At 40.8% G+C, this 26,357-nt stretch overlaps 3 protein-coding genes across 11 annotated transcripts; 1 reads left to right on the top strand and 2 right to left on the bottom strand.

The window, feature by feature from the left end:
- Positions 1 to 10,944, bottom strand: LOC137107075 (mucin-22-like). The gene is made up of 15 exons (XM_067491249.1): positions 10,820 to 10,944; positions 8,315 to 8,477; positions 7,607 to 7,797; positions 6,985 to 7,149; positions 6,631 to 6,772; positions 6,312 to 6,497; positions 4,094 to 6,047; positions 3,865 to 4,009; positions 2,887 to 3,030; positions 2,692 to 2,750; positions 2,277 to 2,464; positions 1,611 to 2,005; positions 1,408 to 1,504; positions 377 to 548; positions 1 to 206 (listed from the first exon to the last, which is right to left on the bottom strand). The coding sequence occupies exons 2-15, from the start codon at positions 8,444 to 8,446 to the stop codon at positions 70 to 72; spliced, it is 4,107 nt and encodes a 1,368-aa protein (XP_067347350.1). The 5' UTR covers positions 8,447 to 8,477; positions 10,820 to 10,944; the 3' UTR covers positions 1 to 69.
- On the bottom strand, positions 10,270 to 22,060 carry LOC137107395 (CUB and zona pellucida-like domain-containing protein 1). Of its 9 annotated transcripts, none has more exons than XM_067491284.1 (12): positions 19,690 to 22,060; positions 19,458 to 19,612; positions 18,836 to 18,984; positions 18,241 to 18,384; positions 17,655 to 17,796; positions 16,231 to 16,372; positions 15,755 to 15,898; positions 14,827 to 15,014; positions 13,945 to 14,339; positions 13,720 to 13,816; positions 11,348 to 11,519; positions 10,270 to 11,011 (listed from the first exon to the last, which is right to left on the bottom strand). In XM_067491284.1, exons 7-12 carry the CDS (start codon positions 15,804 to 15,806, stop codon positions 10,890 to 10,892), a joined length of 1,026 nt encoding a protein of 341 aa, XP_067347385.1. In that variant the 5' UTR covers positions 15,807 to 15,898; positions 16,231 to 16,372; positions 17,655 to 17,796; positions 18,241 to 18,384; positions 18,836 to 18,984; positions 19,458 to 19,612; positions 19,690 to 22,060; the 3' UTR covers positions 10,270 to 10,889. The 9 variants fall into 9 exon arrangements, with proteins under 9 accessions (XP_067347385.1, XP_067347386.1, XP_067347387.1 ...); XM_067491285.1 differs by having other exon boundaries at positions 18,836 to 19,612; positions 19,690 to 19,820; positions 19,916 to 22,060; XM_067491286.1 differs by having other exon boundaries at positions 18,836 to 19,612; positions 19,690 to 19,880; positions 20,316 to 22,060.
- Positions 22,061 to 22,081: 21 nt separating this feature from the next.
- aph1b (APH1B gamma secretase subunit) lies at positions 22,082 to 26,349 on the top strand. Its single transcript, XM_067491291.1, has 6 exons — positions 22,082 to 22,342; positions 23,193 to 23,363; positions 23,495 to 23,568; positions 23,941 to 24,063; positions 24,727 to 24,854; positions 25,141 to 26,349. Exons 1-6 carry the CDS (start codon positions 22,230 to 22,232, stop codon positions 25,306 to 25,308), a joined length of 777 nt encoding a protein of 258 aa, XP_067347392.1. The 5' UTR covers positions 22,082 to 22,229; the 3' UTR covers positions 25,309 to 26,349.
- The last annotated feature ends 8 nt before the right edge of the window (positions 26,350 to 26,357 follow it).

Genomic DNA, 26,357 nt, shown 5'->3' with positions numbered 1-26,357 from the left:
TATATTTGTCACTGTTTTAAAAGGGGTCTTTATTGTAGATTACAGCATATTAAAGAAGCTTTTCTGTCTTCAGTCTGGGTCAGACATCGGCAGGAGCTGGTATTTAACTTGCGGCCTCTTCGATCGGTAGATCACCACCACACATACCAGGAGGCAGCTGACAATGGAGATGAGATTCACGCCCAGATTCATGATCAGGCCAGATGCTGACATGCAAAAAAATATATAAAAATGTTAGAGAATGACTGCTCTACTAACTGTGCCACGACTTCCCTTAAAGGTAACATTATCCCCTTTGTGAAAGAAGGTTTAAAACGCTTTAGCTTTGTCTTGACGTGCTTGACAAATTGGAAAACTAGCGAGTTTTCACACTCACCTCGGCCATTAGAAGCTCTACGCAGGCGCAGAGGTCCCTGGGAAATGGAATGTGTGCTACTCTCTGCTGCAGCTGCTCTTTTGTGACGATAGTCTGATGGGACACATCCCTGAGAGCACCTGGATTCAGGGACCCCAGTCTCACACAGGATGACTGAACAAGTGATGTACACCTGCAAAAGTCAGAAGAAGTTGTAGAAAGCTGTAATTTTTTTTCAAAACCATATTGACATAATTCAAACTTATTGTTGTGGTGACGACCAAAATAATGGTCATAACAATAAAAGCTAACAGCATATTTTTTGGAAGAAAATGTCCATTAGTGACTAATCTCTGTGCAGCAGATCCCCTTTCTGTCATCACACCAGGGCAGCACTCACACTGCAGATGCTCTGCTCCGCACATTCTGTCTGTTTTAACATAAATTTGTGCCACTGCTAAAACGCATTCTCAGTGGAATTTAAAGGGGAACTTGTATTACAAAAGCGCACTGCATTCACTCCACCTATTATTATTATTATTATTATTATTACTGTAACATGGAAACTTCCCCACCATGGGATGAATAAAGGCTTGTTTTATATCATCTTATTTTAAGTGTAAACATCGTAGTATCGTAGTAAAACATTTAACATTTTTCAGTTTAGTCTCTTTTGAGGGATTCAAAATTCATGCAGTTGATTTTTGTTTTTTTATGTTGGTGGGTCATTTTAACTTGTCTGCAAATTAGAAAATTAGTTAGAAAAGGCCTAAAATAACAAACCAAACCCTATTTATAATGCACTCCAGTACAACTCCACTGCCCACTTTAACCTCAATAATAAACATTGTCAAATGATCACCTTTCTGACAGTTTTAAGCCTAAAAACTGAGGAATTGTAACCGTGTAAACGTAGATTTCACGGCAGAGCCACTGTACTGGATTGGATTAAAATGCACAGCTGGTCATAATGTTGTGTCTGATCCAGCACGATAAAAGTCACACTGGCTTCATTAAAGCTTTAACAAAACATATTTTAGTTTTAACTTTACCTGTGGATAAGCACCAATGAACTCAAAAGCCTCCATTCCAAATCTGAGCTGATAGCGGGAGCCAGGGTAAAGCTGCACTGATTTGTCCTTCACACACCTGGGAAAACACAATTACACAGGTTTGAAACTATAAGAAGGATTTATCTTAATAACTCCTACAAAAAGATGCATCTAGAGCAAACAGTCATGGACATAAAACCAACCCATTTTCAAAGATGGCGTAGCTGACGCGAGAGTTCAGGTCGTCATAGGGAGTCGCCCTGCAGGACTCCACAAACAGCTCCACGCTGGGGATGGGTGTGATTACTTCAATCTGCATGAACATCGTCTGCTTGAGGTCCAGCTCCACTGGGTAGCTGCTGGCGTTAATCTGATTTAGGAAGAGCTGGCTCTCAAAGAATTCAAACTGGAAGGTGAAAGTGCCAAAGCCTTTGTCTGTGAATTCGTATGGGTCTTTGTGTACGTAGGCCAGGCTCAGGTTGGTTCGCCTTGGATAGACGCATAGGAAGGGGATCTCGATCTCATTTGACCTGGACATAATTTGATTCGGGTCAGCGGATGTGATCTTGTTCCTGAACATGATGTTATCTTCGTCCTCCTGAATGTAAAACAAAATTGCAGTCAGTGTTAAAGAGACTATTGCCTGTGTAAACTGAATTTTGATGCATGTTGAATTCAGACAACACCACCATCAGCTTAAATAAAATGTAAGTGACTCTGCAATCAAAGTATTTTACCAATTAATTCCTGCTGATGAGTTGAACTGAATTTTTGAAAAGTACTGAATGTAAAGAAACTATAAAAAAAAAAAACCCCAAGATGTGGTTAATGATGGGTGTCTGAAACTTTCTGAGTTTTCTGAGCTGTACCTCTACGATGGTTCCACAGGCGTTCAGTGAAATTACAGCCACTACGTGAGTAGAATTTGAAAGTGTTGCCAGGTCGCAGGAAGGATCTGTAAAGTTGATCAGATGCAAGTTGTTCTGGTTGTATTTAACGGCGTCGTCCTTCTGCACTTCCACAGTTATTGTCGTTTCGCTGCATGTCACAGTGGTCTCTAATGGGAGATGTGTAAAACTGTTTTATTAGTGATGAAGTGATAAAGGTGGAGCTCAAAGCTTCACGCTAAACATTCTTAATGTCTGAAATAAAACATTTGTTGTAAATGATCTTCTTGAGTTAATTTGTATAACGTGTGAATCCACATACCATCAAAAAAATAAAAAAATACTTATAGACTTATAAATGAACAGTAACTTTAGAATGAAAATGTGGTCAACTAACCGTGCTGTCTAACATCAGCAGCCACACAGCGCAGCTCTGACTGATAGACTTGATTGTACCTGGAGTATAAATGCAGACAGCAGATTGTTTTGTGGAAGGACCTTGTAAAATGACATGACAACTCTAAAAAATATGTTTAGATACTATCTCGTAGTATTTTGCCTATTCTCTCTATGTGGCTTATTTAAATCTTACCTGTCTGTTGCTTCAGAAACAAAGCAAATGGGAAAAATCTCATTCAATTCATTTTTAGATGGTGTCCATTGTATGACAAATTCTTCTGTGGAGATTCTCTGCACTGAAATGCCACTTGGTCCAGTAACAATCAGGTCATAAATCCTATGGGAGAGACAATGTTCACAACATTGCACTAGAGAATATTATTCCCTTAAACAAATAAACAACAAATCAATCTAAGTTGTGATTTTAAACTCATTAAATATTTTTCTCAGAATACCCTTATATACTATAAGACAGAAGGCATTGATCTATGAGTCTGAGCCTCAACAATTAAAAAAAAGAATTAGCTGCTTTTTAGTTGAGATTTCACAGAGATACACATGGACTCTTAAGCAATAGGCAGACAGAACTGGTTAGAAGACTTAGGATCTAATGCTGATGCAATAATTCCAAGCACATTTGATTAATGTGCTTCAATGAGTAGCAGCAACAGATCTCGCTTGGAATAACAACATGACTTTAGAAAATGCAGCACATTTTTCAGGGTCAGGGTGGCAGTCGCCCAGAGATAGCTGTCAATGGGCGAGAGTCAGGGTCTGGAGAGGTCTCCAGTCTATCTCAGTGCTAATACAGAGAAACATTCACACTCACATTCACACCTACGGGCAATTTAGCATCGCCAAATAACATAACAGGCATGTGTTTGGATCGTTTCCTTCAAACTCCACAACTCGTTTTCAAACTCCACACAAAAAGGCTGCAGCCGGCATGTAGATCCGAACTAGGAACCTTCTATCTGTGAGGCAGCAGTGCTAACCACTCCACTGCTGTGCTGCCCTAAATTACTAATATTATAACAACATTTTGTAATTAAGCTCCCACCATATTCCTAATTCATCGTAAAGAAGCTCTCCTTAAAAGTGTGTCCACAATAAATTTACGTTTTACTTTGTGATAAAGTATTACCATAATATTAAGGTATAATTTCCTTACGTGCTGTATTGAGCTGATGATCTGACTTTGACTTTAAGGGGGTGGTTGACAAATGAAGGAAGATTTGCTCCCTTACTTGGAGTTGGTGACAAAAAGATGGGAAAGTAATCCCCATCAAGGCACGAAGGAGCACTGTACCCATCCACTAGAAATCAGAGAAATAATCTTTTAGAGAACGATATATTGTTATTATTTGTATCCACAGTCTTAATAAAAAGAATAACCATACCATAAACGGAAAACTGCAGTGGCAGCTTGCTTAAAGGAGCAATTGATGTTTCATAAAGATTTGTGGTGGGTGCCTCTATGGTGTAGGTCGGTTGCACCTCTGTGGTGGTGTAACGTGTTGGCTCCTCTGTGGTGGTGTAGGTTGTAGGCTCCTCTGTGGTGGTGTAGGTTGTAGGTTCCTCTGTGTTGGTGTAATGTGTTGGCTCCTCAGTGGTGGTGTAATGTGTTGGCTCCTCTGTGGTGGTGTAATGTGATGGCTCCTCTGTGGTGGTGTAGGTTGTAGGCTCATCTGTGGTGGTGTAGGTTGTAGGCTTCTCTGTGGTGGTGTAGGTTGTAGGATTCTCTGTGGTGGTGTAACGTGTTGGCTCCTCTGTGGTGGTGTAGGTTGTAGGCTCCTCTGTGGTGGTGTAGGTTGTAGGCTCCTCTGTGGTGGTGTAGGTTGTAGGCTCCTCTGTGGTGGTGTAATGTGTTGGCTCCTCTGTGGTGGTGTAATGTGTTGGCTCCTCTGTGGTGGTGTAGGTTGTAGGCTCATCTGTGGTGGTGTAGGTTGTAGGATTCTCTGTGGTGGTGTAACGTGTTGGCTCCTCTGTGGTGGTGTAGGTTGTAGGCTCATCTGTGGTGGTGTAGGTTGTAGGCTCCTCTGTGGTGGTGTAGGTTGTAGGCTCCTCTGTGTTGGTGTAACGTGTTGGCTCCTCTGTGGTGGTGTAACGTGTTGGCTCCTCTGTGGTGGTGTCGGTTGTAGGCTTATCTGTGGTGGTGTAGGTTGTAGGCTTCTCTGTAGTGGTGTAACGTGTTGGCTCCTCTGTGGTGGTGTAACGTGTTGGCTCCTCTGTGGTGGTGTCGGTTGTAGGCTTATCTGTGGTGGTGTAGGTTGTAGGCTTCTCTGTGGTGGTGTAGGTTGTAGGATTCTCTGTGGTGGTGTAACGTGTTGGCTCCTCTGTGGTGGTGTAGGTTGTAGGCTCCTCTGTGGTGGTGTAACGTGTTGGCTCCTCTGTGGTGGTGTAGGTTGTAGGCTCATCTGTGGTGGTGTAGGTTGTAGGATTCTCTGTGGTGGTGTAACGTGTTGGCTCCTCTGTGGTGGTGTCGGTTGTAGGCTCATCTGTGGTGGTGTAGGTTGTAGGATTCTCTGTGGTGGTGTAACGTGTTGGCTCCTCTGTGGTGGTGTCGGTTGTAGGCTCCTCTGTGGTGGTGTAGGTTGTAGGCTCCTCTGTGGTGGTGTCGGTTGTAGGCTCCTCTGAGGTGGTGTCGGTTGTAGGCTCCTCTGTGGTGGTGTAACGTGTTGGCTCCTCTGTGGTGGTGTCGGTTGTAGGCTCCTCTGTGCTGGTGTCGGTTGTAGGCTCCTCTGTGGTGGTGTCGGTTGTAGGCTCCTCTGTGGTGGTGTCGGTTGTAGGCTCCTCTGTGGTGGTGTAACTTGTTGGCTCCTCTGTGGTGGTGTCAGTTGTAGGCTCCTCTGTGGTGGTGTAACTTGTTGGCTCCTCTGTGGTGGTGTCGGTTGTAGGCTCCTCTGTGCTGGTGTCGGTTGTAGGCTCCTCTGTGGTGGTTGTTGTTGCCTTTGTGGTGGTGGTTGGTGCTTTTGTCGTAGTGATGGTTGGTGCCTTTGTCGTGGTGGTTGGTGCCTTTGTGGTGGTGGTTGGTGCTTTTGTTGGGGTGGTGGTTGGTGCCTTTGTGGTGGTGGTTGGTGCTTTTGTTGGGGTGGTGGTTGGTGCCTTTGTGGTGGTGGTTGGTGCCTTTGTGGTGGTTGTTGGTGCTTTTGTTGTGGTGGTGGTTGGTGCCTTTGTGGTGGTTGTTGGTGCTTTTGTTGTGGTGGTGGTTGGTGCCTTTGTGGTGGTGGTTGGAGCTTTTTTTGTAGTGGTGGTGGTTGGTGCTTTTGTGGTGGTGGTTGGTGCCTTTGTTGTGGTGGTGGTGGTCGGTGCCTTTGTGGTGGTGGTTGGTGCCTTTGTGGTGGTGGTCGGTGCCTTTGTGGTGGTTGTTGGTGCTTTTGTTGTGGTGGTGGTTGGTGCCTTTGTGGTGGTGGTTGGAGCTTTTTTTGTAGTGGTGGTGGTTGGTGCCTTTGTGGTGGTGGTTGGTGCTTTTGTTGTGGTGGTGGTGGTTGGTGCTTTTGTTGTGGTGGTGGTGGTTGGTGCCTTTGTGGTGGTGGTTGGTGCTTTTGTTGTAGTGGTGGTGGTTGGTGCTTTTGTGGTGGTGGTTGGTGCTTTTGTTGTGGTGGTGGTGGTTGGTGCCTTTGTGGTGGTGGTTTGTGCTTGACGTTTACGCCTCCGCCCTGAAAATGGTCCCTTAGATGTGGAGACTCCATCAGAGTATGACAGTGTAATGTAGTCATGGGGAAAATCCTCCACCACTAGTTCAATTGGATAGTATCCACTTCCAGTTCTGTCGGTGGGACTAAACCTTATCGAACAGGAAGTCTAGTAACAGGGAAAAGAAAATATGTTGTTTCACACAATATTTCAATGCGCCCACTGCACCTGGTGGGGTCCATACCTCCACAGACACCTCCACTAATTTGGACAAGAGCAAGCAAACAGTAATGTGTCTTACCTCATCTAGCGAGAAACCGATTGTGTCCTCACACAGCCCACACTCGTGGGTACTTGGATCCCTTGGTGCTCTGCATCTGACCTGGTCTCCATCGAGGTCAAACACTGTGGTGTTGAAGGATCGTGGGCAGTTTCTGGGTACTCTGGGATAAACAACACGGCCCGATCAGAAAATACCATCTCAACGTTGGGTTGATGTTAATGTTTGGGGTATTAAGGGTCCGGTCCGTCAAATATCCTCTGAAGTAACGGAAAGTGACTTTTGGATTCTATACATGTTTGTCTGATTAGGTTTCTTTGCTAATGAAAAGCATCAGTGTCATTCAACACCAACAGATGTGGAAATGCTCTTTACCTGAGAAGAGGCACAATAGCAGCGACAGGAAGCCTGTTGGATCGTCCAGTGTCAGATCGGGTTCCCAGATCCACGTGTGCCATCATTGCCAAACCCCTCTGTGGACCTTTGGCGTTTCCGACCCAGTATCCTTTGCCCAATGCGTAATCGTAGGAAGTGGGATATCTGTTGGAAGAAATACAGCTAGTTTTTAAAGAGTTAAACCTGTGAATGAAAAGGTGGTTTTCACTCCTTCATCGTGTCCAGTTGTGAAGAAAATGAGGGAAATGATTTTCTTTCGCAGCAAACGTTGATACACTGTGTGCAGTACTCAGATAAAAGTACGGGCCTAAAAAACTCTTCACAAAAAGTATCACTAATTCTTTAGTCAAGTAAAAAGTACTAAGCAGTACACTTTACCTAAAGTACTTTATAAAAGTAAAATGAATCTACTAAGAATAGTAAAAGTACTCCAAAAGTACTAGCCTAATACTACTCAAGTGAAAACAGAGTATCTACATTTTCCTTAAAGTGCACACGTCCTCCACTAAGACAACAAACATGTTTAAGCTTTTTTCAGCGAGGACGTGGACTCAGCCTGCTGACGCGTTATCTACATCAGATCAACTCGCAGTAATCTCACCTGATGGCAAAGGGCAGGTTGCTGGTGCGTTTTATTGTTGTCACCTTCTCATATTGGCACCAGTTGAACCCATAAGAATTACTGGAAATGAACGTGTTGGTGGTCTGGACCTGGGACCCACAGTCACCATAGTAACAAGCATAGACATTCTGGTTACAGTCCACTGTGGTTTGCTTGTCTCGAAGTTCCACCTGCAAACAAATGAAACAATTAAAACAAAAAAAACAAAGTTTTTAGTTTGTTTGGTTTTGTCTGTGCTTCAGTTCTGGCTAAACTAGATTACTAGCAAACTCTGGCTACGGAATTCATCACCGTGTGTTCTACAAACTGCTCTTTCTAATCACAGCATGAGGGGCTGGGACCCTACTGGGTAATTTGCCCCATTACATCAGGTCCATGTTGTAGTATAATACAATCTGAGATCCACTCATATCATATTTTGATCCTTTTTCATGGAGCCATTTGTAGAGCTGAGTAAAATGAAACTCTTTCATTCCACTATCGTCTTTAAACAGAAATTAACTTCAACATCCTGCTCCTGGTTAAAGGACGTAAACTAAGCTTCTTCTCTCAAAAAAGGATAAAGCAAGAATAATGTTTTTTTTTTTAAATGATTGCAGTAGAAACTATCTCAGAATTTGTTAAACTTCTCTGCCAGCAAAAGATGTCAGTGAGACTCCGTCCCTCATCGCTCAAAGTTCAACATACCTCATAAGTGCCGTCTGACTGGTGTCTTTTTGAGGTGAAGGTCACGGACCCTCCATAATATCTGTAGTTCTGTGCAGAAGCAGCTGAGAGCACAAGCAGCAGACACAGCAACAACAGTGTCAGAGCAGACATCGCGCAGCGTCTGTCCTCAACAGGAGCATATCTGAAATGTTTTACAGCGAGGAAATAAGGACAGTCAGGCTCGTTGTCAACATCCAGCTCATTTACTGAACGTGTGAACTATGGAATAGAACGAGTTTTACCGGGCTGCATTTCATAATGATTTTAAATTCCTTCGTCATGTGAGCTGAGTGACAACAGGTTAAACCGTGGTTTCCAATAAATGACAACACGACAATGCCAATTACATTGCAGTGCTGCAGGCGGAGTGACAGTAACAAGTGCTTTAAGTAATAGGATCTCGTCCTGCAGGTATTACACAAAGCAAAGGTTCACTTCAGAGTCACAGCAGTATTTTTAACCACACATTCCTAAATGAAAGCCTGAGAAATGTAATTTGTCATTTGCATTTTTGAAAATCACCATTATATATATCTATATATCTATATAATTTTCTAAACGGTAAAGTTTATTTGCATGTTGCAGGAATATTAATTCTGAAGTAGGTAAACTGGAGAAACATTTCTTCTTTTTTTCCCTCTTTTTTTGAACATTCAGGCTGAACTTTTTCAAGCCCTTGGCATTGAATTACGCAAATCTCTTGCGTATGTGTTCAAGAATGATTTGTAGTAAATAAATTATAGGAGATTTGCAAAGAGGTGGAGCATAATTATCCCCAACTGCATACAAGGTAACAATGTAACTATGATTTTACTAAAAAATACTGGTACGGTGGCCCTGAGGTGCCACAACCTCAACAGTCTATGGCATCATAACTATAACTAACTATATGCTTTATTAAAGAGGAAGGTTTTAAGCCTAGACTTAAAAGTAGAGAGGGTGTCTGCTTCCCGAATCAGAACTGGGAGCTGGTTCCACAGGAGAGGAGCTTGATAGCTAAAGGCTCTACCTCCCATTCTACCTTTGGAAATTCTGGGAACCACAAGTAGGCCTGCATTCTGAGAGCGAAGTGGTCTACTGGGATGATATGGTGCTATGAGATCTTCTATATATGATGGAGCCTGACCATTCAGAGCTTTATATGTAAGAAACAGGGTTTTAAATTCTATTCTAGATTTAATGGGAAGCCAATGGAGAGAAGCTAGTGAAGGTGAAATATGATCTCTCTTGCTAGTTCCCGTCAGCACTCTTGCTGCAGCATTTTGGATTAATTGCAGGCTCTTTAGATACTGGGGCATCCTGAAAGTAGGGAATTACAGTAGTCCAACCTAGAGGTAACAAATGCATGGACCAGTTTTTCGGCATCACTTTGAGACAGGATGCTCCTAATTTTGGCAATGTTCCGTAGGTGGAAGAAGGCTGTTCTAGAGATTTGTTTTATATGTGAGGTAAAGGACAAATCCTGGTCAAATATAAAAAAAAAAATGTTTTAAATTATTTCATACATGCACTCCTTTGCCCTTTTGTTACTTCTGAAAATAAAAGAATTGTTGTACCTGCTGAATGTGAAACATTATTATTTTAGGTTTTTGGTTTAGTTTGCATCCCCCTACATGGAAACTGCATGTGGCACCATGGAAACGTTTAACTATGCCTCAAATTGAGACCATCAGCAGATAAACTTCTGCATGTAACCTTAATAGAGAAGAATGTTACATAACAATTTTTGACTGATCAATGGTCTTTACACTCTAATGATGCCTCTGTTTAAACTTAAAGAAGTCATAAGGTCAGTTAACCTCTGGATGTTTCTTGTACCTTATCTGGCACAATGTCATGTGACAACCTGAAATGTTGGCAGAGGTTTTAACTTTACTTCTGTCTGACTTTTCCTCACCTTCTTATGAAAGCAACAACATAAACACTGCCAAAGATTAAACTTAAATGTTATATTTAATTTTCTTCATCACTTATAGATAAACCTTTAAAGCATCCACAGCCAAAACTTGTGACGTGATACAATGATTGAACTACCTGAATATTGCAGTGATTTAAAATCAGAATACAAAAACTAATTTAAGTTACATTGAAGTAAAAAGAAACCAACACAAGCAAAGCATAAAATATAATCTTTACATGTGAACAGTTGTTGAAGTACTAGAGCTGAGAGTTGCAGTAGAGTGGAAAAAGTTGCAGCTTGAGTGTAGAATCAGACTAAAGCTGCTACTTTTTTCTTTTAACTTTAAGAATTGACACATGTCACATAAGTGCAACAAAGTATAAAACAATTTGTGTTTATTGGCATTTGGCTTGTGTTGTTTGTTGCTCTGCGTCCTACTTCAATTTTCTGTTATTTCAACATCACCCCATTTTAATGCAACATACGTTGATAAGTAGAACAATTATACAAGAGTACAGATGTTAATATGAAGATCAAAGTGAGTCAAATCACCATTAACCTCAAAAATATTAAAAAGCATGTACTTCAAGATTCAAACACCAGGTGAGAAACTTTCTCTTCTGATGAAAGTAGCTTCTCCCTCATCTGTCTGCGTCAGACAATAGCAAACGCATTAGCTTTGAACCTCCTGGATCTGTAGATCACCACTGCACATATCAGGAGGCAGCCAACAATCAAGAGGACGTTTAGGCCCAGATTCAGACTCAGGCCAGACGCTGAAATGGAAAAGGAAAGACTGAAACTTAGGAACAATTACTTGGTATGTAATGTGTATCCAGCCCTACTGATGAGAGTCCAATTATAATATTGGTTGTGAAGGAGAGTGAAGGCTTCTAGATGTGCAGGACTATTCCACAGGTCAAGCACGGACAGTGGATGACGTGGTAAAATACAGAAAAGAAAAAACTTAGTTGAAGGTAAGTTTGTGAATTGTCCCAGTGAATCACTTAAGTCTTATCTTAACCTATAACAATTATGGTTTTATTTTTCTAGATTCTGCTTTTATTGAAACTGTTTTAGACTCTTTTAGAGTTGTGTAGATGCACAATCACCTTTGCTGGCAGAAGTTTTGACCAGGAGCAGAGGTCCCTGGGAAATGGAGTGTTTGCTGGTCTGGGCTGCAACTTCTCTTTTGCCGGGAGAGTTGGACGGCGTGCATCCCTGAGAGCACCTTGTCCCCGGGACCCCAGCCTCACACAGGATGACTGTACAAGTGATGTACACCTGCAGAAACACAGAGGTAAAGTCAGAGGACGCTCTTAACGATGGACACTGGCTCCATGTTTTACCTGTAAATCCCCAAACTTCTACTAAATGTTACCTGCATAAAACTACCACTGGGAGTTTATCAAATCAGATATTTTAAATCCAATACAAAAGGAGGTTTAATGTTAATGTTTTGCATTCAGGATAATTTAATTCACGAAAGAGAAGCTGGTTTACAGTATTCCAGCATAAATATAACAAGAAACTTAATCAGACTTTAAGACAAGTTTCAAATTATAGTCAGTTGTTTCAGTCAACGTGATGACAATCAGGTCCGAGTATTGGAGTTATTCTTTTACAGAAGTACCAAACTGCTGTTTTGGCTGCTTCTGCTTTCGCTTCTTCTTTCTTTTCTTCATCATCATCAATTGATCATTTGCATTGATCAGTTTTCACTGCCTACGTTAGACTCACACCTAACTCACTAAGTTGTTTATTTCATTATTTTTTTATTTGATTCTTATTAACACTGAGTCTAATCTGTTATTGTTTGACTTTATTAGCTTTAGCCTGTATCTAACTAACTAATATAAACTGAGTAGGCATCAATATTAACGCAGTTAAACATATCTAATAAATAATAAGTGATTCTCATCTTCGCATGAAGATATTTCCCTGCCCTGTCTTGTTTGGGTGTCTCTTGAGGCTGCAGGAGGTGTTGGTGGGGTTACTGAGCTGCAGGTGATGCTCATGAAGTGAGGAGAATGTTATTTTTTCCACATGTACAGTTTTTGTTGTGCAGATCACGTTGGTTTTAACCAGAATAAATTCAATTCATTTCAACTTTTTTGTATATGTAAATACCATTAAAACACCAAACCTACATGATTAGCCACAACATTAAGTACAAGCTAATGCAATACAGGGGCTCTGCCATGAATTGTACTTTTACAATGTTATAATTTTTCAGTTTTAAGTTGAAAGTGTCAGGAAGGTGGAAATTCTACATGTTTATTATTGAGGTCAAAATGTGGTGGAGTTGTACTGGAGAGCATTATAAGAAGAGGTGGTTCACCCTGTTTCAAATTACTAAAGGTGGCTAAACTATCTAAATTGTAACTTTATAAAAGAAGAATTCATCACAGAGCCACTGTATTGGATGTATTAAATTGCACAGGTGGTAATATTGTTTTGCCTGATCAGTGTGTACTTTGTACAAACTCTGAAGATTTTCAGAAAATACTGTGATAAAACCTGCATCACCACAATGATCAAGACGTCCAAATGATAATGTTCAGTTTTTCATGTCTCTTTTCCAATTTGATAGTTTCCCATGTTTTGGATTCTTTCTTCCCTCCAGTGGTCAGGAATTGTCTAATGCAGCTTTAAGCTGTTTTCACAGCCAACACTAAATGATGCGTCTCCACAGTTTTGCCTAAGCTTTGTTGTTGATGGGTTTCAAGTCATAAAACATTGATGGTATTTTATTATCAGGGAAGAATGTTGCATAGGATGATTGTTCTGCATTTTGTTTGTTGCTGAAGCAAAAACAACACACTCATCAAACCATAAGTCACTGCTGTTCTAGCTAAAGACAATAGGCTCTAATTTCTTGCAGGCACAAAGCCAGCGTTTATTCAAACTGAGTTGATATGCAAATGTCCTCAACACTAGTATTGTCCTTTTAAGGCTGTGCCTTCTATTGAAGTTTTCCTGGAACTGAGCAAACTTGATTGTGCCAGTGTGGGAGAAGAGGTGCAGCTTAGGCCGGGTTTAGGATTATTATGGGGCACAGGTGTGGGTTTTTTGTAATATTTCATGTTATGTACGAAAGATCATAAAAGGCAAACACAAGGAGACACAATCCAGTGTCTCCTTGTGTCAGGATGAGCATCTGATGTAAAACTCATGCCCAATTAAACATTTAAATCATGACTTCCACACCAAGTCTGAGTTCCATACCGTTCCATAAGTTCCAAATTATAGTCAGTTGTTTCAGTCAACGTGATGACAATCAGGTGCGAGTATTGGAGTTATTGTTTTACAGAAGTACAGAAACTTCTAAAGGGTTCGCAAAGAAGTGCCTGTGTATTTCTTGGAAAAGCAGGTTTTTTATAATTTTACTACCAATGTCACCTTACTCTTAATTAGTGGAAGGTACTAAAGCTTTGATATTTTATTAGAAAAAGAGTAGTTTTTGGTTTTAAAGTAATTTTACCTCTGGATAAGCACCAATGAATTCAAAAGCCTCCATTCCAAATTTGAACTGAGATGGTGAACTGGAGTAAATCTGCACTGTATCATCCTTTACACACCTGTAGCAACAACAGCAATAGATTAATTTCTGATAATACAAGTTACCACAAACACGCTCCATTTACATGAAACAGTAAATGTGCGTATAGGTAAAACACAAAGAGACTGATGGATTTTTACTGTGTACCCATTTTCAATGATGCTGTAGCTGATGTGTGAGTTGGGATTGTCATATGGCGTCGCCCTGCAGGACTCGACAAACAGCTCTAAAGTGGGAGTGAATGTGGATGCGTCTATTTGCATGAATATCATCTGTTGGAGGTCAAACTGCACTGGGTACCTGCTGGCAGCAATTTGATTTTGGAACAGCTGACTCTCGAAGAATTCAAACTGGAAGTTGAAAGTACCGAAGCTTTTCTCGGAGAAGGAATATGGGTTTTTGTGTGTGAATCCCAAGGTCATGTTGGCTCGCTTTGGATAGACACATAAAAAGGCGATCTCCACATCATTTGTCCTGGAAATAGTTTCATTAGTGTCAGACGTTGTGATTTGGTTCTTGAAGAAGATGTTATCATCATCCTCCTGAAAGCAAAATAAAAATAACGAATAGTATTAGAAATAGGGACCGAATCAAGAAGCTACTACTGCTAACGACCTCTCGTTTCAAAAACATGTGGTTTGTCACCTTCCCACTTTCTTCTTTCACTTTTAGGTTATGTCACAAATGATGTATTTACTGCAACCACTAGATTGTATTGATGGGAGTTATCTACAGGTATGTAGTAGGTACCTACTGAACCATAACTTTGGGCTTGATAACACCAATTCAGAGGTATGATAATGTTTGTGACTGAATTTAGGTCAATCTTGAGGTTTATTATTGTTGGGTTACTTGTGTTTTCTATTTAGCACAGGAGTTGGAGTCAGGAATCATGTCCAAGTTGACTTCAGTACATCAGCCAGGTTAACAACGATAACTAAATTGAACCGAGCACATTTGCATGAATTACAAACAATAACAAAACTTCTGATTCAAATGTCTGGAAATACAACACTGTACATTGTGTACCTCTATCTTGGTTCCACAGGTCTTCAGCGACATGACAGCCATAAGGTGGGTTGTGTTGGACCTTGCTGCCAGGTCACAGGCAGGATCCATTAGGTCGTTTAGATGCAAGTTGTTCTCATTGTGTCTGATGAGGTCGTCCTTCTTCACTTCCACCATTATAGTGGTTTGATTACATGTCACCGTGGCCTCTGAACAATGTGACATATAACACAGAAGGGGGTTAAAGATTCAAACTAGATGTTAAAAGTAATAAAACGCTCAAGCTTAAAATTCTGCAGCTGCTGCCATGTCATGAAAGGTTTATTTCCTCAAACTACAGTACACAGTATACCAGCGGTTGTAAATCCTGGTCCTCGAGGACCCTGCTCTGCGACCTTCGTATCTAACCCCACACTTCCGCCTGCTGGTACCACATAGATAAGGGTGACGTGGGAGGAAAACAAATTTGCAAATTTGTACCTTCCAGCTTCTGACTGACTAAACACATCTGATGGAGGTTTTCAGCATTAAGTTATGCAGGGAATGTTGGAAAACCAGCAGAGTGCAGACCCGTGAAGACCAGGATTGAGAACCACCGCAGTACCATTACTTTAATTAAAATGTGCAGAACTAACTATGATGAGCAACATAAACAATCACACAGCGCAGCTCTGAGTGAAAGACAGAGTTGTCGTCACTGGAACACAACATGAGATAATAACTGAATGAGGAACCTGCATATGTTCTGCAACGACATAAAATTATGAAATCCAATAATATGAGAAAATATTAAGTTATTGCAATTATTTAGTAAATGCACCAGTGGTGGCCATGACCATGTATGACCAATAATAAAACAAGTGAAAAAAATGATGGAACGTTAGTGTGCAACCATTTGGATTTGATTTTATTTGACACACATCCACAAGAGAATTAGTTTGAAACTTGCCTTGTTTTTGCTTCAGAAACAAAGCAAATAGGAAAATGATCATCCAACTCATTTTGTGTTGGTGTCCACTGTATTCAGAACTCTTCTGTGGAGATCCTCTGCTTTGAAAGTCCACTCGGTCCAGTGACCATCAGGTCCATAATCCTGCAATAGAAACACTCCTTTGATGACTTTGCAACAAAAAACATAAGTTGTAAGCAGAATATGTCAATTACACACGTGAACAGGTGGCCACCATATTTAAAATGAATACAACCACCTCTTCTTATAATAATAGACACATAGTAGAATTATTACCTTTCTGACAGTTTTAACTTTAAACTGAGAAATGATAACCTAAAAGTAGAATTCATGGTGAATCCACTGTACTGGATTAAAGTGGATTGTAAAAATGTATCTAATGAGTTGAGCAGTGAGTATATTTACCTGTATTGTATAATTCTCATTCCAAGAAATTAACCTTAAAAATTCCTTACGTGGCAAATTGTGCTGAAGTTCTGACTTTAATTTCCAGGGTGTTGTTAACAAATGCAAGAAGGTTTACTCCATTACTCAGAGTTGGCCTCAAGAAAATGGGAATGAAATCACCATGGAGGCATGAAGGGGCGTCATTGTCCACTGAAAATCAGAAGAAACGCGAGAGTAAGACTTTGAGACCCGTCTTGACATTTGTGACGTTTCAGTGTTAAAGTACAGCCCCCCACCTAACACAGAGAACTGCACAGGCAGCTCGCTTAAAGGAGCAGCTGTTTGGAAAGATGGTGCTGATGCTGCAGCCGTGGTCGTTGGTGGATTTTAGTTTTAAATCAGTTCCCTGTCACAGTTCGTGTGGCTCTTACTCCTGGGAAGAGCTCATGAACTTCAGAGATACTATCCCTGTGGATTTATTTCCACCTTTTTTGGCTTTATACTGCGGATTTAATGCTATTTTAATCAAGGAGGCTCAGATGTGCTTGTGCGTCTCCGCCGGCGCAGATTACGCACCGTGCTCCCCGGATATTCCTCTCTAACGTGCACTCACTCTGCAAAATAATGGACGCGCTGAACACTCACTTCATCACAATGTAGCTTTTCCCCCAATTTCTTGTTTTTTTTTTTTTTTATCTTTTCTGTTATTTACATATGTCATATTCAGACCCTACATCACGGAATATACAACCCAACTCATTGTACAGGCGCTGGTCACATCTCGTCTTGATTCCTACAACGCTCTGTTACTAGTGTAACCAGTATCCACAATCAAACCCTTGCAGATTATCCAAAACGCAGCAGCTCGCCTCATTTTTAATCAGCCAAAAAGGAAACATGTCACACCACTTTTTAGATCTCTGCACCCGCTTCCTGTAGCTGCTCGCATCAGGTTCAAAGCTCTGTCTCTTGCTCACACGGGGGTTAACTCGACGGCTCCCGCTGACCTCAGCTCACTCATTCAAGTCTACAATCCTTCCTGCCCACTGCAGTCAGCCAACGAACGACGTCTGGTGTCCCAGCACCGCACAGAAGACACCAAGCAAAACTCTTCAGCGCAATGATCCCATGATGGTGGAACGAGCTACCAGACTGTGCGCATCTTCCGCATCTTCCTATGCCCTTAAATCTATTTTTAAAAAAAAATCTTTCTGCTCTTTCTCGCACTCGCATCTCGTGAACTGTGAACACTTCTCTGATAGGACTTTGCTTTGATGTTTTCTTCTTGACTTAGATTCTTGCTGCCTTGTACCTCACTTGTAAGTCGCTTTGGATAAAAGCGTCTGTTAAATGACTAAATGTAGCTTTGTTGTGTTTCGCCCATTTGTATTTTAACTTTATATTTTAGATTCTGTGTTTGCACCTGACACTGTAAAGTGTTTTTAACTGTACCAGGCAATAAACAGTTCCTGATTGTGAATCTGATGATTACCTGATCCAAAGAGAAGTCTCTGGGCAGACTGCACAGCTTACACTCATTTGTGTCTGGATCTGTTGGTACTCTGCATCTGACCTGGTCGCCATCAGGGTCGAACACTGTCACGTTGAATGATCGTGGACAGTTCCTGGGAACTCTGTCAAGCACCAATAAAGTGAATCAAAAGCAGTCTGTGTCTAAAACAACGTGTCACATATGTCAAAAAATTGTAGCTCATATTGGAGACAAGTTTTCAAACTGAATATACTAAAATGATGCTGTCTCTGGTTCATAATATTACAACAGACTCTTCCCAAATCTTGTTTGAGTAAGATCAGCTGTTACATCTAGTTGGAGATTTAGAGCCGCACAAGTTAGACTGAACATATTCCCAAATTCCTTTCTTCCTCAGTGTCTCAGTGGTTAAACATCAGCGAATGTTCTGCACCCACATTTCTGTCTGACGTGATAAACGTTATTGTGATTAATGTGGCAGAGTGTGTGTTTAAGTGTTTTTCTCATAACAAGACCAATTTATTGTTAAATGAACAGAAATCAAATCGGTGTAAAACAAACCAAAGCCGGGGAGGATGGTAATTACCTGATAAGTGGCAGAACGGAAGTGACTGGGGGTCTGTTGCTTTGGCCAGTATCAGACCGGATTCCCAGGTCCACGTGTGCCAACATTCCCCACTGTTTGTCATTTTCATTCCAGTATCCGTCAGTATTGTGTGTAGCAGGATATCTGTTCAAAGACATTTCTGAGTAATGAGGATAGTGTAGCAATATTCTCCACAGTTTACTATAATATATAATAACATATGTACAATATATATAATACTTCAGTTCTTCTCAGTAGCAACGCACATACTGTATAATTCTTTTGTTACTTTATGATGCTCAAACTAGGTTTTACTTAAACTTTACAGAGCATCTTTGTCATCAGATTATTCTCACTGTTTTTTGTTTCTTCTTAATTTAAACACTGTTTGCATGAATTTCTTCTAAAAATGTTTTAATGTGGAACCAGAATGAGGCAAACACTCAAAGAGCAGCCACAAGATTTTTCCAAAAGGTTTCACACTTTTAGAATCTAACATCCTTAAAACTTTATCTAAACGTGCCTATCATTGTTATTATTATTATTATTATTATTAAATCTAATGGTCATTTTTCACTTTTGTTAAAAGCCTTACCTGATAGCAAAGGGGAGGCTGCTGTTGACTTTTATTTTTGTCACCGTCTCATATTGGCACCAATCCAGGCCATAGGAATTATTAGCAATTAATGTGCTGGTGCTCAAGGTGTCAGACCCACAGTCGCCATATTAACAAGTGTAGCCGTCCTGCAAGCACGTGACCGATGTTTGTTTGTCTCGAACTAATGACATTCACCTTTCTTTTTTATCGATTTTTTCGAACGGCGAACTTTCATGAACTGAAAGTGAAGACGTTATCCTCACAAATTAAATTAAGACTTTAAAAATGCTATATAATCGTTCAGCTTCTTATCTTTGGCAAAACCTTAACAGTCATCTTGGAAAAAAACTTAACTTTTATTAGAGCCTGTCCATTGTCTCATTTCAAACCAAATAACCACAATAGCTTTGAAACATGACATGACCCAATCCCCATCTAAAAATCTACGTATGGACAAATTAAAACATGTAAATATTTAGCTTTTGAAATTAATTAGCTCCCAATCTGAGCTGACCACAACACAATAAAAGATGTGAAATGCACTGAATGCAAACTTACTATCAGACAGGATGTTACAGCATCTCCCTGCTGAGGAGATTCCCATGACTCCCAAACATACCTCATACGCGCCGTTTGAATCCCGTCCTTTTCGTGTGAAGGCCACTGAACCTCCAAAGTAGCTGTAGCTCTGTGCGGACGTAGCAGCGATCAGAAGCAGCAGCAGCGGCGGCGGCATTACCGTGACAGTAGCCATCTTGCTGAGTGCTCCTCAACCTGAGCAGAGCTTTTTTAAAATGACTGAACACAAAATGCATGTAGCATAGAGCCAGTATGAAGCAGAACTAGTTTACCTGAATTCCGTTTACTGGCATGACTTCAGCATTTCATCTTGAAACTGGAATGTTATTTTTAGATGTATCCATGTCACTTTGTCTTGAATCTCAGTACAGTGACCAAATGCTTCTGCTGGGTTCCTGGTTATCTTTAGGCAAACACAAAGTTGTTGGCTCGTGTGCAGCGTGAGAATGAAAAATTCTTTAACCTATAATCACAACGAATGACAGTTTGGGTTTTTACCATGGGGCAAAGGTCCAGGTGAGCTGGATCTCAATACTTCAGCATCTTTATGGTTCCTCAAGTTTACAGGATTCTGATCCTTTTATTTACAATTTTAAATATCCTTTAATGAATAAAAGTGTGATTTTAAAGTAAAATTCTGATTAAATGTGTTTTTAAAAAGGGGTGTTCTTTGTAGCATCCTGGAGTGTTGTTTTTTCACGTACCATTATGTTAAATAAATATATTTCTTTTTGCATACAACACAATTTTGTGTTTGTTTCTCTTTGTGTCACTTATATTGTATAACATTTTAAAATATGTATAATGAATAACTGCATTGACATTCATGTAGCAGCTGACCAAGCAGGTGTGTAGAACACCTGTAGTACGTTCTTGGTCATCTGACAAAGTCGATCACCTCATAGCTAGAAGGTCACCGGTTTGAATTCCTGGTGTTCTCCCACAGTCCAAACACACGCATGTTAGGTTAATTGGTGACTTTACATTGACCTATAGTTATGAATATGAGTGTGAGTGGTTGTCGGTCCGTGTATGTCTCTCTGCGTTGGCCCTGAGACAGACAGGAAAACTGTCCGAGGTGGACCCCACACCTGGCCGAGTGACAGGGATAGGCTGCAACGCTGAACTGGAAAAGTGGTTACAGATAATGGATGGATGGATTAATATATTTGATAGCATAACACCAGATATGGGAAATTCTTTGTTTGCAGATGATGGAGCATTATGGAAGAGGGGGAAGGAAGCACAATATGCAATGTAAAAATTACAAGAAGGAATAAGTAAAGTAGAAATATGGGGGATGAAATGAGGAAAAGGGTGAGAGAAAATCATCATTTGAATTTATATTAGAGCAACACTGTGACATCAGACTTTCATGGAAGGAACATATTAACTGCCATGAGATGCATTGTAGGCTTGGATTGGGAAGTGGATATTTCAACTTTTACATATATATATATAAACTTGGCACTTATCAGATCCAAATGATACTGCAGGAGTATTGCATATGGTTCTGCATCCAAATCCAGGTTGAGAATGGTCGATGGGAGTCAGACCCAGGCAATGAGTCTCAGTTTAGGACCTTTCCAATATGTCCAGTGCAAGCAGAGGTAGGTGAGATGCCATTTGTGTTGCCCTGGAAACACTTCTAAAAAAATATTAGATAAACCTGAGAGGTCATGGAGGCAAGCTTATGATGGACAAGAGGTGCAGCAGCAAGAGGGGTTGGACAAAAACTGACTTGGACGGAAACTGATGCACTGGTAAATAACATCAGGTTCATCAGGAATCATCGGGACCCTGTGCAACTGGGCAGAAAACACCCCCACATCTATGGAAGCCAAAAGAAGGGGTTTAGAGCAGGACTGTAAGTTAAAGAGCATTTCATGTAATAACTCCATGTAATAAGGAAACATCAGACTGGGCTTTGTGAGGAGTGGAGCATGTCATGTTAAACTGCAGAAGAGACATAACAAAACAACGAGTGTTGGATTTAGAGGATATATTGTAGTCAGATGGCCAAACGAGAAAATGACTAATCAAAAGAAGAAAAGAGAAAGTGTAGAGAGTAAAGGAATCTAAAAGATGGCAGCTATGCCACAGCTGGACTTTTGGCTGCAAAGAAACCAGAAGAAAAAGGGGAGACGTTAGTTCCTAAAACAGAGCTAAGATCCGGTGGGATTTCCAGAAACAGACTGAAAAAACTGGTGACGGCTGAGCAACCTGACATAGTAGTTGTAGACAAACAGAAGTACAAGGCTGTAGTAGTAGATGTAGAATGAACACGAGAAGCTTGAGAAATACCAATGCGTGAAAGAGCAGTTAGCATGTGGAAGGACAAGGCACAAGTGGTAGCCGTGCTAATAGGAACACTGGGGGCTGTGACCCCCAACCTGGGAGAGTGACTACAGTAGATTCCAGGAACAACGTTCTTGTCAAGTGGAGAAAAAGTACAATATTTCCCAACGAATAGTGGAGTAAAAGTCCAGTAATCATCAATAATATTTTTGCTGCACCAAAAAAAAAAAAAAAACGCTGGAGGACTCGGTGACATGACGTCGTGACTTCCGTACTCCCAAGCTTTAGGAACTAACGTCCACCAAATGAAAAGTTTTTTTTTTTTTGGTCCGCCCGGTCACATGATAATGTGACGTCATGAAAACCCTGTGATACGCCGCTGGAGGTGTAGGACAACGGGAGGCCACACTTTTCACAGTTTAAAGACAAACGTCCGTAAATCTACGTTATACGGGAAAGAGAAAAGGCGCTTTGAGTCTCGCTGCTGCCGCTGATTCCTCCGCGAAGAGCCAAAATGACGGCGGCAGTGTTTTTCGGCTGCACCTTCATCGCCTTCGGCCCGGCCATCGCTCTGTTCCTGTTTACCATCGCACGGGAGCCGCTTCGGGTCATTTTCCTCATTGCTGGGTGAGAGTTGCGATCTGTATTCATCGTAGCAGGATCACAGTAAACGCATCTGAATGACAGCAGGCTTTTATCGATCCTGCTTTTGTGTTTAATAGGGAAACACACGGAATTTACCAAAACTAGCCTGCTAGCCGCTAACGGTACAAGCGTTAGCTCCCAGCTTCGGCCATCCTGCTTTTAAGGTTACTCAACGTTACACACTTACCTGTGGTGTAGGGAGTATTTTCATTAATGTTACACGGCTAAAGTAGTAATACTGCATTGCAAAACAGGCTTGTTGGAAGCGGAGTTACGTTGTGTTTGCTAACGTCCGTGATAAGCCTCAACCAGGAAGTGTTCGTTGAAACCTGTGTATAAAAACTGAGCAGACGAATTTCACAGTAACGTTAGTTAAGGCCTAGCAGATATAAACCGTTTTACAGGTACCACATTCGGCAGTTCCTCAAGATTGCAGATAACGCAACTGTCACTGGTCTCCAAAACCACTGAACTACACATTGTCATGGCAGTTAAATTACCAAAAGACGCTTTGGGGGCCCCCTTGTCTCCATCCCTTCACCACAGTCCCATGTGAAGTAGTTTAAGCTCTTTGCCTCCATCAACACACACTGCATGAGTACATTGTGTAAATTGTCAACTTTATTTGGGCTTAAGTTCCACTTTCAAATCCATTTGTGAGGTTCCAAAATATAAATCAACCTTGAATACATTGAATTGAAAGAGTAAATGGGCTAAAATCAAATACTACGTTTTGGTTTCTCCTCAAACATCCTAATTAAGTCAGTGGCACGGGCAGTTTCTGACCGTTCCTTCATATATTAAACTGTGGTGTGTGTGTGTTTCTCCACAGAGCCTTTTTCTGGCTGGTGTCTCTGCTGCTATCCTCCCTTGTGTGGTTCATCTCCGTTCAGATCAGTAATAAGAACAGCGCGGCGCAGCAGAAAGGTCTCCTCATCTTTGGCGTGGTGCTGTCGGTCCTGCTGCAGGAAACCTTCCGCTTTGCCTACTATAAGCTGCTGAAGTAAGTTAAAACATTCAAAAACATCTGACAGTTTTACACGTTATTGTCACACAGTCTCTGCTGTATCACTGACTGACCTCTTTTATCATATTAATCCTGAAAACCTCTCATTGGCATCTGTTTTCCTGCAGGAAAGCGAATGAAGGCCTCCTAACACTCAGTCAGGAGGAAACCATGCCGATATCCATACGGCAGTTGGCCTACGGTACAGTTAGTCTGTCACAACATCTGCTAAGATTTAGCGAGCTTTTGTTTGCCATCACAAATCAGACTGGGTGATGTTTTATTTAGTTATTTGCATCTTGAAATGTAAAATTATATTTTTCATTCACAGGTAACTTTAAGGGGAAAATCAATAAAAGGCTTTTGTTCTAGCTAAACTTAGCCGCACGGCTCTCACAGGCTAACTTCCACTTCCTGTAACCCTGCAATTCTGTGTTTTGCAGTTACTTGAGTAGATCAGAGTTATTTCGCTTTCAAATAAACAAGTAAATATGGACTGGAAACACAGTTTTAGTATAAATCTGAATATTATAATTTTTATGATTTGTCATTTAACATGGTTGTTCTGTGTCAGTCTCCGGCCTCGGCTTCGGCTTCATGAGTGGAGCGTTCTCTGTGGTAAACATCCTGGCTGATTCTGTGGGACCAGGGACTGTGGGGATCCACGGAGACTCGCAGCACTACTTTCTGTCTTCAGGTACCAATACTCACGTTATGATTTTACTGGGGAAAATGAACTCCCACTCTGCCAGTTTGATGTCAGAGGGTGGATGACAGTTTTCCCGCAGTGGGACCTGCAGTACACTCTGTGCCTTCAACGCACCGATATATTTAACAATATCACAATTTAATTACCACGAGGACATCTGGATAAGAAGTTTCAGTGATTACAACACAACATGATGATATTGGGCAAGCGTTGCACCAGCCACATTCATGGTAGATACGTTTATAAATTGAATGTAGCATTTCTACTTATGCCCTAGAACCGGACAGTTGACAAAATACTACACGATACAGCTGTTGAAAAGTCTCTAGAGTTGTAAACTCTTGGCAGTGTATTACAGAGCACTGTGCAGGGTTTTGGCATCTGACCAGCCTTTATGTACATTAACTTGTTTCCAGTGTAACTTCCTGTGTAGCATTCGTTTTTTTTTTTCTCACTGTTTTAATATACACTATATACATTATCCTGTTTCTTGTTCCTCATGAACTGTTGCACACATAGATCGCCATCATTTTTTTTGTATTGTACGTGTGGTGACGGGGTCCATGTAGACAAACCCTTAAAAGTCTGTCCTGGAATATAATGGAGGCCTATCACTTGATTGTAAGAGCGGTTTTTGTTCCCCTCTTTCAGCCTTTATGACCATGGCCATCATCCTGCTTCACATGTTCTGGGGCGTCGTCTTCTTTGATGCCTGTGAGAAGCAGCGCTGGTGGGCATTGGCAGCTGTCGTCCTCAGTCATCTGTTGGTTTCTTGTCTGGTGAGTGTCGCTGATGGTGAGATAACATAGTGGACGTGGGCTTCGCAGTTGCTTGAAGTTCTTGTAGAGACTGGTGTTTTTGAGAACAGCTGTAGAAAATAAGACTTGACATGATTTGTAAATTAAACGATTTGACGAAATATAATAATCTATTTAGATTGTCGAATAATTATTTCACATTTCATTTGTTTGACTTTTGTGATGATGATGATATAAATCTGACATAGACAGATAAGAAAAAAACTAAAGGTTGGACGTTGATGCACTTTCTTGTTTTCTCCTGTAGACCTTCCAGAACCCAGAGTATGTCGCCAGCCTTGTTCCCACCTACATCATCTTGTTTCTGATGGGCGTCTGGGCGTTTTACTCCGCTGGGGGGTCACTCAGGAATCTCAAACTCTGTCTCACCTGCAAAGACAAGGACTTCTTGCTCTCAAACCACCGGCCCAGATAACATAGCACGCCAGGTAGCGTGCGGGACTCTCTATCCAAAGACCACCTAAGTTCACAAACGTACTCGCTGCACACAACAAAACCAGTGTGTTAACCCACTATTAATCTGCTGTTTAACTTATGAGGTACTCCATCACCTAAAATCATAAAGGTCAAAACAGTAAAAGTTTCCTGAATGAAAGGACGAGAGATTGTAGATTAACATCCGAACTCAGAGGCTCAGTTTGTTTGTATGGACTTACTCCACATCTAACGAGAGGGTTCCACTCAAAAAACACGGCGTGTAGGTTTGACTGATGGTGTCCTTTTGGTTTTCTGAAGCTCAAAAAGAAACAAGTAGTGATGCTCTTTAAATTCTGTACATTTACCAGTGTTTTACAGTTTTCTGACAGCTGTTTTTTTTTTCTTTTTTTTTTTAAAGTGTAAAATCTTTCAAAAGGTGGATTTATGAATCAAACATTGTGTACATAGTTATGCATTTTTAATTTACTGATGTGTAGAAAGTGAAATGTTCTAGTCCTTTTTCAAGTTGTGATACATCTTTAGTCTGTACAAGTAGTTGTCATTAGACTTACAATGAACAAAGATTTACAGTAACTGAGAGGAGACACGACTGATGTGTTTGTTTCATCCCATTCACAGCCCAGTTACAGCTACAGAGCATAAGTCATTACATCATACCAACAAACAGTTTGATTACTAAATGTTTATTGCTGCCACGCTGGATTTTTTTTGTCTTTAGCTGCTACTTTTAATAGCTAAATACACAAATGTTTGATTTAAACAAAAGACAATGAGGTAGTTATTCCTATTTTCTTTGCTTTTGATTTTGATGGACCACCAGTTTTATCTCACTGCTATTTCAGTTCTGTGAGTGAAGCGGAAGTGGCACTAACGACGGTTTATAAGTCGAAACGTTTTATATAAGTTGAAAAGGTGATTTAGCTAATGAAAAATATAATTGAAAAAGAGAAACTCTTTAACAGGACATTTTGTTTTTTCATACATCATTTCACAAATAAACAGTTTATGTACTTTTATTTCTGCCTG

The sequence above is a fragment of the Channa argus genome, chromosome 2, assembly GCF_033026475.1.
Source record: "Channa argus isolate prfri chromosome 2, Channa argus male v1.0, whole genome shotgun sequence".
In the NCBI taxonomy this organism is placed as follows: domain Eukaryota; kingdom Metazoa; phylum Chordata; class Actinopteri; order Anabantiformes; family Channidae; genus Channa; species Channa argus.
Note: the sequence above shows the minus strand (reverse complement) of the source record. Positions and strands in the feature narration are given on the sequence as shown.